The 15,530-nt window shown below is 45.6% G+C and overlaps 3 protein-coding genes across 3 annotated transcripts; 2 read left to right on the top strand and 1 right to left on the bottom strand.

Annotated features, from left to right (window-relative positions):
• Positions 1-698: 698 nt before the first annotated feature.
• On the top strand, positions 699-2,786 carry LOC123113909 (uncharacterized). The gene is made up of 2 exons (XM_044535229.1): positions 699-997; positions 2,499-2,786. The coding sequence occupies exons 1-2, from the start codon at positions 813-815 to the stop codon at positions 2,584-2,586; spliced, it is 273 nt and encodes a 90-aa protein (XP_044391164.1). The 5' UTR covers positions 699-812; the 3' UTR covers positions 2,587-2,786.
• Positions 2,787-4,563: 1,777 nt separating this feature from the next.
• Positions 4,564-5,281, bottom strand: LOC123113908 (splicing factor 3B subunit 6-like protein). The gene has a single exon (XM_044535228.1). The coding sequence runs from the start codon at positions 5,181-5,183 to the stop codon at positions 4,794-4,796; it is 390 nt and encodes a 129-aa protein (XP_044391163.1). The 5' UTR covers positions 5,184-5,281; the 3' UTR covers positions 4,564-4,793.
• Positions 5,282-5,451: 170 nt separating this feature from the next.
• Positions 5,452-8,872, top strand: LOC123113907 (peptidyl-prolyl cis-trans isomerase CYP22). The gene is made up of 7 exons (XM_044535227.1): positions 5,452-5,785; positions 5,884-5,907; positions 6,640-6,727; positions 7,003-7,095; positions 7,862-7,894; positions 8,242-8,298; positions 8,526-8,872. The coding sequence occupies exons 1-7, from the start codon at positions 5,595-5,597 to the stop codon at positions 8,634-8,636; spliced, it is 597 nt and encodes a 198-aa protein (XP_044391162.1). The 5' UTR covers positions 5,452-5,594; the 3' UTR covers positions 8,637-8,872.
• The last annotated feature ends 6,658 nt before the right edge of the window (positions 8,873-15,530 follow it).

The raw sequence follows: 15,530 nt of genomic DNA, 5'->3' as shown, positions 1-15,530 counted from the left end.
ATATTAAAATAAAAGGACTCCATGTAGCTTGGCCTCCAAAACACCCAACTCTATGGTTTTTTAAGATTATCGCATAAACTACATGCAATTGTTTTAGTAAAATAAACTACGTATTAAATGTAACTCAATTTTTTTGAGTTTTTTTATATAGATGTAACTCAAAAAGTACCATACTAAATGATGCACCATGCGTTGTTGCATGAATCTTGCTAAAAGAAATACATTAAAGTTGATAACAACATCTAGAACTAATGTAAAGAAAATTTAAAATTAAAAAATGAAATAAAAATACAAAGAGTATAAAAAAAGAAAACGTGAATTTGTAGTTAAAAGAATGACATTTCCAAAAAAAATGTAGAGGGTGAACTTCATAGGTACTCCCTCCGTCCCAAAATATAAGAACGTTTTTTACACTAAGCTAGTGTCAAAAACGTTCTTATATTTCGGGACAGAGGGAGTATGATGCAATCGCCCAACACACTTATTGTAAATACAAAATATATTTAAGAAATAACTTATGACTAACTTGCATAAATTGATGGTGTGACATGGTTGCCATTACTTTTTTTTTTGAAGGCACATGGTTGCCATTACTTCATGGTTGGATGTCTAGAAAAAATAGGCAGTGGGTTATATATCTATTTAGAAACAGAAGATTCTGTGGACGGGCCTGGGCCTGTAATACCCACCCGGCCCATCTACGGATCCACGGACGGAAGGAAACCCTAACCACGAATAGGAGGAGGAGGACGAGGAGCGGACACGCTCTGCTTGGAATCGGATCTGGTGCGAGGAGGAAGAGGAAGAGGAAGATGAAGGTCCGCGCATCGGTGAAGCGGCTGTGCGGCTTCTGCAAGGTGGTGAAGCGGCGGGGGATCGTCTTCATCCACTGCACCTCCAACCAGAAGCACAAGCAGCGCCAGGGCTTCTCCACCATCGCCGCCTGCCTCCCGCCCCCGCCACCGCCGACCTCCGCCTCCGCCGCCGCGTTCGCCGAGTAAGAAGGCTTCCCCCGCCCCCCGCGGTACGGTTTGTCTTTATTAATAATCGTACCCGCGAAGCAGCGCGGGCTTGGTCTGGTCGTGTGCTCGTGATTCCTAGGACAAATTAAGGTTGCGAATTAGAGCCAGTGATGGGATTGAGTCTTTATCCTGGTCCTGGTCCCTAAAGAGGCGTGATTGTGACCGTGTTTGACATCCAAGTGGTGAACAATTTTGGGACCTGTTGTTCAGTAACCTGACATCTGGATCCAAGCGAACAGTTTACACTTACACAAGTGCCGCCTGACAAACCATTTCTAGTATTTTACACTAGAAGAATGACTGACCTCTCTTTACATGGCAACACTAGCCGATAAAAAATGTGCTCGGCCAATGGTTTCAGCTTGGATGGTAAACTAACTTTTCCAACTTAGCCACTTACTGGTTAAGTTGAATTATATGAAAAAATCCATTTGCAATGTTCACAAGTTTGTGTTGTGAACCAACTTACCTATTTGTCCCATTGCATATTTGCCTGTGGCCTTTGTTTAGTGATTCCAATTTTAAATTCATTTGTTGCAGTTGACATGGTTTCTGTTGTGTACCTGTACCCGTCCTTGGGTGATAATTTTATGCTGCATTTATCTACTTTATTATATGGTATGATGATCTTCATACTAAATTGAAATATCAACAAGAGACAGGAGAGTAGAGCTTCTGTCAAAACGTAACAGTTTGGGTCACCACAGGCTGCCTTTGCCCTTTGCTTATAGTTTCTTTAGTGTGTACTCCCTCCGCCCGCGAATAAGTGTACTTCTACCATTTGTCCTAAGTCAAAGTTTTATAATTTTGACCCAACTTTTTAGAGAAGAGTAGTACTGTAGTAGTATATATAACATCAAATTATATATTATGAATATACATTTCAAAACAAATCTAGTGATACTAATTTAGTGCCATAAATGCTGCTATTTTTTCCTATAAAGCTGGTCAAAGTTTCAAAACTTTGACTTAGAACAAAAGCTAGATGTACACTTATTCGCGGACGGAGGGAGTAGAATAATAGCGCAGTCTCTTCTCCTTTTGGATACATGTCCTGAATTCTTAGAATGTTCTTGAGTTTGTGCTGTGAACCAATTTACCTACATATCTCATTGCATATTTTGCCTGTGGGCTTTGTTAAGTGATTCTGATGTTAAATTTACTCATTGCAATTAGCATGGTTTTTGCTATGTATACCTGTGCCTGTCCTTGAGTTGTATTTTTATTCTGTATTTACCTACTATATGGTATGATGATCTCCATAGTAAGTTGAAATATTAACAAGGGCCAAGGACGCTGGAACTTCTGTCAAAACATTATAGTTGATTAGTTTCTTAGGGTGTAAAATAAAATAATACTGCAATACACTTTTCCTATTGGGTCCATGTCCTGAATTCTTATTGGTTAATCATTTGTTCAGTAGGACTTATCCTGTAGCCTAATTTGACACTTGATGTTCTCATCTTTGCTTTGTAGGGCTTCCAAGGTGGCCCGACAGGAGATGTCAACGAAGTTCAACTGGCCGCTGGGTCTAGCTGCCCTGCTCAAGAATGGTGACAAATAATCAGGCGATGAATACTAGCTAGTCGGTGTTTTGATATTAAGTGGAGTTTCCAGTTGAGGAATTCTTGTAACGAAAATAGCATGCCATCATGTATCTGATATCATTGGTTAAACTGTTCGTTTCATGGAATAATATTGGCATATACTCTTACTCTGTCTCTTGATACGTTCGATTCAAAGAGAACCACTTTGTCTTCTCTACTGGCCATCTTGCTGACTATGTGCGTTGTATTTTTGCTGGATTGCTAATAATACCAGGGTGTGCCACCTGTATGTTGCATCAGGAGTTAATGAAACCTAAAGAACTTGCAGATAAGAGGACTCTGTTGTTTCTTTCTCTCTTTCAAATCAAACAGTTCTGGTTAAATTTCTGCTGCTGATCACTTTCTGTAAAGCAAGACTCTGAAGCATCTGGTGACAAAAACTCTTAGACTTGAGCACGTTTTCTTCATACCATTACTAATAGCTCCAGATCTAGCCATGGCTTTGAACCAACCAGGTAGCTTCAGGGCATATCTCCACCCTAACTCATCTTATGTCTTTGCCACAGGAAATTTAGAACTTCCGTAATACTCACTCCGTTCCGAATTACTTGTCGCACGTATGGATGTATCTAGATATATTTTAGTTCTACATACATCCATTTCAGCGACGAGTAATTTGGAACGGAGGGAGTACCTTTTATCATATGAAATTTACCAAAAAAAAGGCCCAATTTTTATTGTCAAAGAACGAACTAGTGAAGAACTTCAACAACAGAAGCTCTTTTCATCTTCTGAAACTATAATGGTAACCAAAACTCTGGCCTTGGTGCAAACAAACTATGAAATCTACTAAGGGTGATTTTCCGAGGCAAACAAGCTATATTTACCAAGCATAACCTCAAAAAATCTACTATTATACATCTATTCAATCAAATTGGGAATCATGCCTCTTTATACAAACCAAATAGACAGTACAGTTTCCCCAAATAGAAAAGTTCAAGCATGTACTATACTAGAGTAAATTACATGTACTCCCTCCGTTCCGATTTACTCGTCATGGTTTTAGTTCAAATCCCACGACGAGTAAATCGGAACGGAGGGAGTAGCTGGCATCACACCACTAGCTGCCTAGCTGGTCAATGGAAGACACAAGACAGATACTCTAGCTGGCCAATGGAAGACAGCGTTGCCGAAAGTACTAATTCAGATGTAGTCTTCAAATTCAAGATTGTCCACAGGCTCCTAGAATCGCACTTTACAAATCAAGAAAATGCACGTAATTCAAGACAGTTCATCAACTCCTAGACCCACACTACAAATCCAGAACATACTGATCCCCAAAATGCACATAGCTGTTACAAATTTACAGCAGAAAGATACGCTAATTTGCTACCAAAATCCAAGATTTCAGGATTTTGAGTCCCCTCAATATCACTCTGCAAATTCAAAAAACAGCCATCCCACAATGAACATGACAGGCTTGAACTAGACAAGCCATCATCGCTTAAGAAACCCATGAAAACACTAATACTACACAGCAGCAAGTTTGCATCGCACAATCAGCATTAGCAAACCATAAAAGGTAAAATCACATAGCATGAGTACTAACAAACTACACTGGCATCTAGTCACAGCCAATGAAACATAGGAGTATATTGGTAGTACATGGTAATAAGATAAACAAAAGTGACCATACCTGGAGTCATATCTTTTGCTGAGGGAGCCACAGATGTTCAAACAAGCAATAATCATATATTCATACACATCCAAGATAACAGCAAACACACCACAGCCTTATAAGCTCACAGCAAGAACATCAGAGCAACATCAAAGTGCAAATACACCCACCTAAATCAGTACTGGTAATTTGTACACGAATCCTCACCATATCACACATTTGGTTCTCTACCTAAATAGATTTCGGCCGCTCCATGTATCTGAACAATCATGCACATATCACAAATTTCAAGCGAACACCCCCGTTTAACAGATCATTGACATCCACAGCATAAATATACCTACTAATCAAAGTATCAAATTCAAGTTACATCAAAGCACAGGACAACCCAAGCAGATGCTATGAATCAACGAGTCATGTTCATCATATCGATATGGAACCACCGCAAACACAAACATACCGCGGCAAGCACAGATTACAGGACCGATATCCGACTCAACAGTTTCCCTCGACGATTTCTAACTAAATAAACAAACACGCGCAGGATCAGGCGTCGTTGGCGGAGGGGGTCTTGGATCCGACGCCGTACTTCTCCTGGAGCCTGGTGATCTCGTCCTCCTTCTTCTTGATGTCCGTCTTCTTGGACATCCTGTTGAGCTGCGAGTAGAGCACGATGAGGTAGCGGTTGGCGACGTTGAAGCCCGAGAGGTGGTCGACGGCGTTCTTGGCGTCGTAGATGTCCTCGTACACCACGTACGCCGTCCCCCGCGTGTCCTTGGCGTTGCCCAGCCGGATCTGCCGGATCGCCCCGTACTTGCCGAAGATGTCGTACATCTCCTCGCTCGAGATGTTGAACGGCAGGTTCCGCACGAACAGCGCCCTGTTCACCTCCGGCGGCAGCCTCGCGTTCCCCTTCCTCAGGCTCGCCGCCGCCATCTCCTCCGCCTCCGCCGCCGCCGCCTAGGGTTTGGTTTCGGTCTGTGGTTGGGGGCTCGGTGGTGTCTGGACCAAATCGATTTGGGGGTGGTTGCCTCCCTCCTCTCCTCCTTATTACGGTGGAGATATCTTACCGACTTCGGAACGGATACCCGGCTGACGTGTGGCCCCGGAGACCGGCTCTGGACCCACATGGCGGTGAGACGGATCTCAGCCGCGGGGTCTCGACTCTCGAACGTTCAGGACTCTCTGGCACGAATCTTGGCGCATATTGGCCCGCCTCCGTCCTCCTTGCGCGCCGCCGGCCTCTCCCTCGGCTCGAACTCGAAGCTTCTTCCGCACCCCCCCCCCCAGGCTCGGCTCCCGAACCTTCCAGAAGCTTCCGCGAGCGTACCTCGAGCGCCGAGCGGCATGGCGTCGGCCATATCCGCGGGGCCCACGCCGCCGGCCGCGGCGGCGGCGTCGGTGGAGTGGCACCAGCGGCCGCCGAACCCGAAGAACCCGGTGGTGTTCTTCGACGTGACCATCGGGTCCATCCCGGCCGGCCGCATCAAGATGGAGCTCTTCGCCGACATCGTCCCCAAGACCGCCGAGAACTTCAGGTAGTAACTGCGCCCTGGCCGCCCCAACCTTAAACCCTAGCTCCGTTTAATTAATCGCTTCTGCTGACGGATCTCTGTGTTTGTTCTTTTGGTCGCAGGCAGTTCTGCACCGGCGAGTACAGGTGAGGATTGGATGCATGCCCGGAAATTGGTTATCGTAACTGCCGATATGCTTATTTCTGAGGCTAATTCTGCAACCCTGAATTCCTTTCCCGCTTAAACATTTAGCTTCCTTGTGTGAGTGTTGCTTAAGCTTGTGTTAGTAGGAGTGCATATCATGGGTAATATTGTTAAATTATTATCTGGGAGAGATTAGTTGGTGTGCAAAGTCATGGAAAGAAGAATTTCTAGTTTGACTTGCACTTTACTTCCGCTGTTTGTTATGATTGATGAGCAATTTTAGCTTGTAGAGTGCAAACACTTTGGAGCATTACCACTTATGCACTGTGTAGACTGTAGACTGCAAATAAATTGTTGAGGCAGTGGAAGGGTGTTTGGATCTGTAGTATGATGTCCGAAACATTGAGGTGGACACATGATTTTGAGCAGAATTTATTTTCCTTTCGCGCATTTGATTGCATGCTTTTTGAATATGTATTACTACTTCGTAGATTGATAGTCATGACATAGGTGGGAAATTGGTCTAACAGTTTGACTGTTCCTTTTCTTAGTGGGAGGTGGTTGTTATTGTTTCATTCAGGATACTATGTAAATAAAACAATAACTTGCCACGATGTAAAAAACAAAACACAATAACTTGCCACTGCAAATCTGCAATTTTGGATGGTTGCATACTTGCATTAGTAGTTTTATTTGGTGTGCAGCTATGCTTAGTTTCAACATGTTGATTGCAGGAAGTCAGCTATTCCACAGGGGTATAAGGGTTGTCAGTTCCATCGAGTGATCAAAGATTTCATGATTCAGGGAGGTGACTTCGTAAAGGTTTGTGGCATACTGTTTAGCTCCATGCCTCCATGCATCAACAGCATAAATTAACATATTCTTTTAGGCATGCTGTCTTGGACTGTGGTATTCATGTGCATTGATGCAACTGAATTTGAGCTATTCAATTATTTGATAAAATGTTGCATCTTGCTTTGAGCCTCTATATGGCTTATTGCAATTTAGTTTTGAGTGACCAACTGTTTCTTGAGTAATTTGTGCTCAGAACTGAAGGGTTTATTTGGTATAAACTAAAGTTCCTTCATGTCCTGTAGGGTGATGGTAGTGGATGCATATCAATATATGGTACCAAATTTGATGATGAAAATTTCATTGCGAAGCATACTGGCCCTGGCCTGCTCTCCATGGTATTCTTCTCTCCATCTCATTTTCTGAATTGAAACTATTGTCAGATGTTACTTTGCTAATGCCATGTTCATTTGCAAGAGATCTACTGCTTGGGCTGGGCTAATGTCTTAGTTATTCTTTGTATAAAAATTCCTTCCCCTCCATGTATTTTGTATATTTTTTTTATCAGTTCTCTCATGGGTTTCAGGTCTAGCCTACCCAACTTGTTTGGGACTAAAGGCTTTGTTGTTGTTGTTCTGTATGGGACTTCTGCTCACTGAGTGACCAGAATAGATACTCAAATTTGCAAGCCTCTTTTACTATGGCAACCTTCAAATGGTGTACATAATTATGGAGATGCTGTGCACAATATAAAGTGAATGGCCTAAATTTGGCATTTTAGGTGTTCACTTTCAACATTTGTAGTAGGCTAGGTTAGGTTTGACGTACATCAAAACAGACTGGGGCAATCTCATGGCAATGCATTATTTTAAGTCATGGTGAATGGTGATGTATTTCCAGATATCTTTTATGGAGTATTGGTTTCTTAATCCTCATGGGTGCCTTTTTCTCATGGTTGCTTAAAAAGAAGCATCCACCTTGGGTTTACTATTTAGCTGGTTTTACGCTAGAATAGTTCTGTTTTAGTATAAATGACTACTAGTGTTTCGTTTCCTTTCCTCAGCAGTGTCTTGCACAATGATAGGGAATATTCATTAATCTGTTTAAGATTTTTTTGAATCCCATCTTATTATGGATCTAAACAGCTGTTGATTTATTTTTCAGGCGAACAGTGGAGCTAACTCTAATGGATCTCAGGTACTTTCATCTTTTAAATGATTTGTTTCTTTTCATTTCATCATGATCTGAATGTGTGCTCTGTTACCAATTTGTTGTGATGTTATAGTCGTGTTGTTTTTATCTGTTCATATCTGGATTTCCCCTTTCTTGTTTATACCACCAATCTCAATTCACATATTTTTCCAGTTAGATATTACTGTATACTCCCTCCGTCCGAAAATACTTGTCGTGGAAATGGATACAAATAGATGCATCTAGAACTAAAATACGTCTACATACATCCATTCCTTGGACAAGTATTTCCGGACGGAGGGAGTATATCTTTTAGAATAATGAAATCTTATTTTCTACCATGTGTTTTGCAGTTCTTTTTAACTTGTGCAAAGTGTGAATGGCTGGACAACAAGCACGTGGTTTTTGGGGTAAGAGTGCTCAATTTTAATGAATTATCATTTGGTACCAGCATTTGAACACCATATATGGTGCACGCTGTTTGATCTATTACAATTCACAAGTAATACTATGTGCCTACTACTAACACTAGGAGACAATGAAACGTATCCTTGTGCTAAACTGCAAGGTCTTCTATGCCTTCTTATGGCAAGTACAATGTGTTTTTATAACTATCTAACACCTTATGCTATTTCAGAGGGTTCTGGGAGATGGTCTGCTCGTGCTGCGGAAGATTGAGAATGTTGCGACTGGACCGAACAACCGACCGAAGCTTGCATGCGTGATAAGCGAGTGTGGAGAGATGTAGCTTGCTTCTCGGGCGCGGCAATTTCCTAGCGCTGCCTTGACATCGATGAAAGTACTGAATCACTGGAAACTGAATGGAGTCTCAGAGCATTGCTGTATTAATCTACTTATTGTGAGCATGCGGAATTCTGACTCTGACAAACTGGCAACATGTATCTGTATCAGCCGATGCCGTAGAGCCTTTTAAAAAATTATGTATGGTGTTGAATAATATTGAAAGCAGGAATTTTTTGTGCATGTGGTTTGATGGCTTCACTGCTGCTGATTTGTTGATTATGGAGCCCCCAATTTGTCGTTCATTCAACCACACTTATTTATTTATTTTTTGCGGGTGTTCATCCAACCACACTTGCTCTGATATACCACCCGCTCCACACAGTTTTGTTTTTCTTCTCTATTCTGTCTGTTTTTTTAGCTCTGTCACTATCTTCCAAGATATAATAATCGATCCCCTCTAAAAGAGCATGATAATTAATTCTTACAGTGATTCAGGATGAACTGTTCCGGGGTATAACAAAACGAAATTGTTTGAGGTACCAGGAACAAAAGTCCAGTAGAGAAACATATCCATCGAGTCATTGTCAATATACCGACGCAATGCAAAGTGGGCTGCCACGAACAAACCAAATAAGATACTCTATCGGAAGTGATGATGGATGTCCTCGTCACCCAATCATGCGGTGGTCAAACCGCAGATTGCAGCATGAACTAATCAGCACCAAAATCCTCGGCGCTCATGGCTGCCATGAGCCCATGAGTACGTGTCTCGGTGTAATGCCACCACGTCGTGCACGGTGCACCGCCTCGAACCAGCGTGCATGCCGTCACGTCGCGCTAGCTCGGGGGTTAAGCTTAAAACACCCCGAGGGCTCGCCGCGGTCGAGCTCCTAGGGTCTCCCTCTACCGCCACCGCCACCTCTTTGGTTCCCCCACGCCGTGGTTTGCCGGACCATGCCGCGCACGACGCCGTCGAGCCCGCTGTCCCGCGCGACGCCGCCGCGCTCCCCGACGGCCGCGAGCCGCCTGGCCGTCGCGCCGGCGTCCCCGACCACCCCGCAGTGCGCCATCCCGGCCTCGCCGCGCACGCCGCCCGCGCCGTCCAGGGCGTCCACCCCGCCGCCGACCACGCCGCGCACGCCGCGTCCCGAGATCACGCTCAAAGAGCCATCGTCCACGCACGAGAAGCGCGCCCCCGCGGCCGTCAGGGGCCCGCCGTCGCGCGCGCTGCGCGCCATCCGCGCGCTGCTCCGCTCCTTGCCCATCATCGCGCCGGCCGCGTGCCGCCCGGCGTCCGCGCTCCCCAGGCGCCACGGCAAGCCGCACGACGGGCACGCCGGCGGCCGCGCGCGCGTCACCGGCACCTTCTTCGGTCACCGCCGCGCCCGGATCGCGCTCGCCGTGCAGGAGCGGCCCGGCAGCCTCCCCACGCTGGTCCTCGAGCTCGGCGTGCTCACGGGGAAGCTCATGCAGGAGATCTCCGCCGGGGGGCACGTCCGCATCGCCCTCGAGTGCGAGAAGAAGTCCAAGAAGTCGCCCGACGCCGGCGAAGGCGGCGGGAGCGTCAGCCTGCTGGAGGAGGCGATGTGGACGGCGTACGTCAACGGCCGGCGCGTCGGGTACGCGGTCAGGCGGGAGGCCACGGACGGCGACCTCGCGGTCATGCAGCTGCTGAGCACCGTGTCGGTGGGCGCCGGCGTGCTGCCCGGGGACGTGGTGGACGAGCCGCCCGGCGGGGCGGCGGACGCGGACGGCGAGGTGGCGTACATGCGCGCGGGGTTCGACAGGGTCACCGGGAGCAAGGACTCGGAGTCGTTCTACATGGTCAGCCCGGACGGGGACGGCGGCGCCGGCGCCGGCGGTGGCACGGAGCTGAGCATTTTCTTTGTCAGGGTGTAGAGGGAGACCGCCTTGCCGTCGCCGGCGGTGAGAGTTAGCTCTGTCGTTAGTCGTCGTTGCTTCTTTTCTTTTTGGAAGACGTGGGTACCTTCGCTGTAACAAGTGTGTGACGCTGTATTGTGTTGGTGCAGTCTGTGTGACCGCGAACAATCTTGTGTGTATGGACTGTGTAAACGGAATCTATACATGGAGAAATCATAATCTTATAAATTCCTCCGAAGACAACTGATTCTCCGTGAACAATACTCCCCCTCTCAAAATGTAAGACGTTTTTTAGCCTAAATTAGCCTACAAAAACGTCTTATATTTTGAGAGATGGAGGTAGTAGTTGATTGCGGTTAAGGGCCTCTCTAATTCACAAGATTCTAGGAGTGCAAAGATAGGAAAACAAAAGGGTTACAATATTTCGTCTATTTGAATCTTATAGCATTTTTTATTTTATTTTTGCGGGAGAAATCCTGTAGTATTTTAGGTTGCCCCCTTTGTTCGGGCTACAGATTCCTGAGAATCGGCTTCGGCTTGGATTCCTAAAATCAGCTACAGTTGCAGATTCTGAGAATCAGAAGTAGGTTGTTTGTTTATGAAAGTGCGTTATATCGACTAAGGGGGTGAATAGGCGATTTTTACAAATCCGTCACTGAGAATTTCTAGGTGAAGAAATTCCTAAGAAACGACACACTAGCAGCGGAATAAGTACTCAGGTATAAGCATAACAGAGTAACAACATAGTCATCATCATGAAATGAAAACAAGCACATAGTACAGATAGCGTGAAAACAGGATAAGCAGGGTGAAGACTATGAGACTGAAGAAATTGGATTGATGAAATAGAGAAAGTCTTCAGTCAAAGTCTTCAAACAGTAATGATCAGGTTCATCAACACATGAATGAGGAAATGAAAGGGTTGAGAAAATAGAACCAGTTGGCTTGGTGAAGACAATATTTGGTAGACCAGTTCCAACTGTTGTGGCAGTTGTACGTCTGGTTGGAGCGGCTGAGTATTTAAACTCGAGAACACACAGTCTCGGACGCACAGTCCTCACCATATTCTCCTTGAGCTAAAGTCACACAGACCTCACCCAATCACTCGTGGTAAGTCTTCAGGTGACTTCCAAACCTTCACAGACTTGGTCACTCGGCGATCCACAATTCCTCTTGGATGCTTAGACCATGACGCCTAACCGTCTGGAGGATGCACAGTCCTCAAAGGTAACAAGCGTTGGTCCCACACAGGAACAATCTCTTCAGTGATGCTCAATCACTTTGGGTTTGTAGGTGTTTGAGTTTGAGTTTTGGGTTTTTCCTCACTTGATGATTTTCGCTCAAAGTCCTCGGAGGATGGGATGCTCTCAATGACAAGTGTCAGTTTCTCTCGGAGCAGCCAACCAGCTAGTGGTTGAGGGGGCAGCTATTTATAGCCTAGGGAGCAGCCCGGCATGATAAGACATAAATGCCCTTCAATGATATGACTGTTAGGTGGGTAGATATTTTGGACAGCTGGCGCGTAGCACAGCAACGGTCGGATATTTGAGGTTCAATTTCCTCAGGGCTGTCATGTTCCTCACTGTGTAGGCAATCCACACTAGCGAATTCCTAACTCCTCAGTCAGAACAAATTCCTCAGAGACCAGAATGTAACACCCACGATGCGGCTATATCTCCCACGTGTCGAAGCACGACTTAGAGGCATAACCGCATGGTGGTTTTGTCGCAAGAAGGGTCATCTTCACACAATCCCATGTAATGAACAAGAATAGGATAAAGGGAGTTGGCTTACAATCGCCACTTCACACAATACATAATTAAGACCATACATCATTCAAATACACTCATATACCGGCTACGGTCAAGTTCAAATGAAAAGAAGACAACCCCATATGCTAGATCCCCGATCGTTCCGACTGGGACCTCTACTGATCATCTGGAAACGATACATAGTAACGACCAAGGGCCTCATCAAATTCCCACTTCAGCTCAGTTGCGCCATCTGCGCCAGTATCCTCGGCACCTGCATCTGTTTTGGTAGAATCTGTGAGTCACGAGGACTCAGCAATCTCACACCCGCGAGATCAAGACTATTTAAGCTCATAGGTAGGTAAGGGGTAAAATGGTGGAGCTGCAGCAAGCACTAAGCATATATGGTGGCTAACATACGCAAGTGAGAGCGAGAAGAGAAGCAACGCATCGGTCGAGAAACTAGAAGTGATCAAGAAGTGATCCTGAAACTACTTACGTCAATTATAACACAAACCGTGTTCACTTCCCGGACTCCGCCGAGAAGAGACCATCACGGCTACACACACAGTTGATGTATTTTAAAAAGGTCAAGTGTCAAGTTATCTACAACTGGACATTAACAAATTCCCATCTGCCTCATAACCGCGGGCACGGCTTTCGAAAGATTGTATACCCTGCAGGGGTGTCCCAACTCAGCCCATCACAAACTCTCACGGTCAACGAAGGAATAGACCTTCTCCCGGGAAGACCCGATCAGTCTCGGAATCCCGGTTCGCAAAACATTTCGACAATGGTAAAACAAGACCAGCAAGACCACCCGCTGTGCCGACAAATCCCGATAGGAGCTGCACATATCTCGTTCTCAGGGCACACCGGATAAGCTAAGCGTACAGGTACCGACGTAATCCAAGTTGCCAAGGAATGGTCCCGCACGGTGCTCTAGTTTGGACCAACACTCGGAGGAGCACTGGCCCGGGGGGGGGGGGTAAATAAAGATGACCCTTGGGCTCGCGAAAACCCAAGGGAAAGGGCTTAGGTGGCAAATGGTAAAACCAAGGTTGGGCCTTGCTGGAGGAGTTTTATTCAAAGCGAACTGTTAAGGGGGTCCCATAAATCACCCAACCGTGTAAGGAACGCAAAATCAAGGAACATAACACCGGTATCACGGAAACTAGGGCGGCAAGAGTGGAACAAGCCACCGGGCATAAGGCCAGGCCTTCCACCCTTTACCAAGTATATAAGGTGCATTAATTTAAACAGGAGATATTGTGATATCCAAAATATCAGTGTTCCGACTAGGAACAAACTTCAGCTTCACCTGCAACTAACAACGCTATAAGAGGGGCTGAGCAAAAGCGGTGACATAGCCAGACAAGGGTTGCTAGGACAGGTTGGTTAGAGGTTTGTCATGGCAATAGGTAGGCATGGTAAACAATGGTAGGAAGAGCTAACATAGCGATAGAGCGAATACTAGCAAACAAAGATAGAAGTGATTTCGAAGGTATGGTCATCTTGCCTGCAAGGTTCTCAGAGTTGTCGAAAGCTGGATCCTCGTTAGCGTACTCAACAGGTTCCTCGTGCACGTACTCGTCTCCCGTCTCTACCCAAAGCAAGAACACAAGCAAGGAACCACAATAAATCACGGTGCAATGCACAAGAAACATGATGCAAAACATGTCATGATATGCGAGATGTGGTATGCAATGCATATGCATGCTTCGGAAGGAAAGATGATGAACAAGGCATCAACTTGGCAAACCAAGTATGCCGCTGGAAAGATGAGATAATTTTGGTTGAAATCGATATAAAGATCACCGGATTCGGATGCACGGTTTGCAAATGGCAAGCAAGACAAGTATGGCACAAAGCTGCGATTAACAGCACGATGCTACTTAGCATGCAACAATAAACTATGCTACAACACCCCAACATGAAAACAAAGCATATGGAGATCATCTACAGGAGATGCTTTACAAAAGAGGAACACTGATCTACGGCTAAATCACATCATAACAGGTTCAAACAAGCATGGAGAAAGTGCATAAAAATATCAGGTTGGACATGGCATAAACAACATCACGAAGCAATGTTCAGAGCAGGTTATCAACATGCCACAGGAACTTATAATAGCAAAGCAAGGTATGGCATGAATCTACTCAAATCATAGATCAAAAGTCCCTTACTGACCATAAGCCAAAAAGGATCAGAAAATATGATGGCACCCACGTAAACATAGCAAGTTCCATTAACAGATTTCAGCAAACAAAACATGGCATTGAAATAATTACGAAGGCACCTTCGTGAGCTCGATGCACTCACTACAGAGCACCTCATGATAAACTATGCACACATCCATCAAGAAGAAATGTCATAGAAGCTATACATGGCAAGAAACAACATCATAGCATATCCGGACCAACTATAACAACCTCGGCTAAATTGAATAACATGTAAACAATCTGCCAGGAAACATTTTGAAAGCAAAAGTAGAGCACGAAAATGACATGCTAGACTACTCCATAATTGCAATCAGGACCATGGATGGATAGAGCATAACCATGTTTTCAAAACACCCTTAATGAAGTATCTCAAATTATGCATGGATCTCTCTGTAGCAACATGTTTACACGGCATCAAAATTATAGCAGAACAGGAACTAAAATCAGCATTAGCACGAAGCCTAGTTTGCATGCTTGTGCTAGTCACCACATTGATCACAAAATTACATGGTAAGCACCTCTGTAAAGAAGACATAGCCTAGTTCAAAACATATTTAGGGACCAAGTCCATAGGATGCACACATCAATCATGGCAAAAATGACAAAAGAGCTCGTGCTGATAAGATTCTGAAGCTAACATTATGAAGCCCTCTTCCAACAGCATTTCGGGCATTAAGATGAGCTCAAATGTAAATGATGCAATGGAATGAAATGATGTACTCTTCGAGGCGAACAATTTGACATATTACACGCACGAAACGGAGCTACGGATGCAGAGTTACGGCATGATGAACATGGCATGATAATTACTGAAACTGGGGACAATTTCGGGTCAACCTTAGGGTTTCGGCACGGATTACGATGCACGTCGGGATCTCGCCGGAGATGCGTCACCGGAGACGAGGGAGGCAGTGGCCGGGCTCGGGGAGGTCGAGGGGCGCCGGATCCGTGGGCGGTGGTGGTGGCCGGCGAGGTCGGGGACCTCCGGCGAGGCCGCAGGAGGAGGCGCACCGGCGGGGCGCGGGGCGGCGCGGCGGCCGGGCG

The sequence above is a fragment of the Triticum aestivum genome, chromosome 5B (assembly GCF_018294505.1).
Source record: "Triticum aestivum cultivar Chinese Spring chromosome 5B, IWGSC CS RefSeq v2.1, whole genome shotgun sequence".
Lineage (NCBI taxonomy): Eukaryota > Viridiplantae > Streptophyta > Magnoliopsida > Poales > Poaceae > Triticum > Triticum aestivum.
Note: the sequence above shows the minus strand (reverse complement) of the source record. Positions and strands in the feature narration are given on the sequence as shown.

What these genes read in the sequence shown, in the direction of transcription:
- LOC123113909 (XM_044535229.1), top strand. Translation starts at nt 813, where the DNA reads ATGAAGGTCCGCGCATCGGTGAAGCGGCTGTGCGGCTTCTGCAAGGTG. An exon ending in TCCGCCGCCGCGTTCGCCGA is followed by an intron (nt 998 to 2,498) that starts GTAAGAAGGCTT and finishes TTTGCTTTGTAG; the next exon opens with GGCTTCCAAGGTGGCCCGAC.
- LOC123113908 (XM_044535228.1), bottom strand. Translation starts at nt 5,183, where the DNA reads ATGGCGGCGGCGAGCCTGAGGAAGGGGAACGCGAGGCTGCCGCCGGAG.
- LOC123113907 (XM_044535227.1), top strand. Translation starts at nt 5,595, where the DNA reads ATGGCGTCGGCCATATCCGCGGGGCCCACGCCGCCGGCCGCGGCGGCG. An exon ending in TTCTGCACCGGCGAGTACAG is followed by an intron (nt 5,908 to 6,639) that starts GTGAGGATTGGA and finishes TGTTGATTGCAG; the next exon opens with GAAGTCAGCTATTCCACAGG. An exon ending in GCCCTGGCCTGCTCTCCATG is followed by an intron (nt 7,096 to 7,861) that starts GTATTCTTCTCT and finishes TTTATTTTTCAG; the next exon opens with GCGAACAGTGGAGCTAACTC.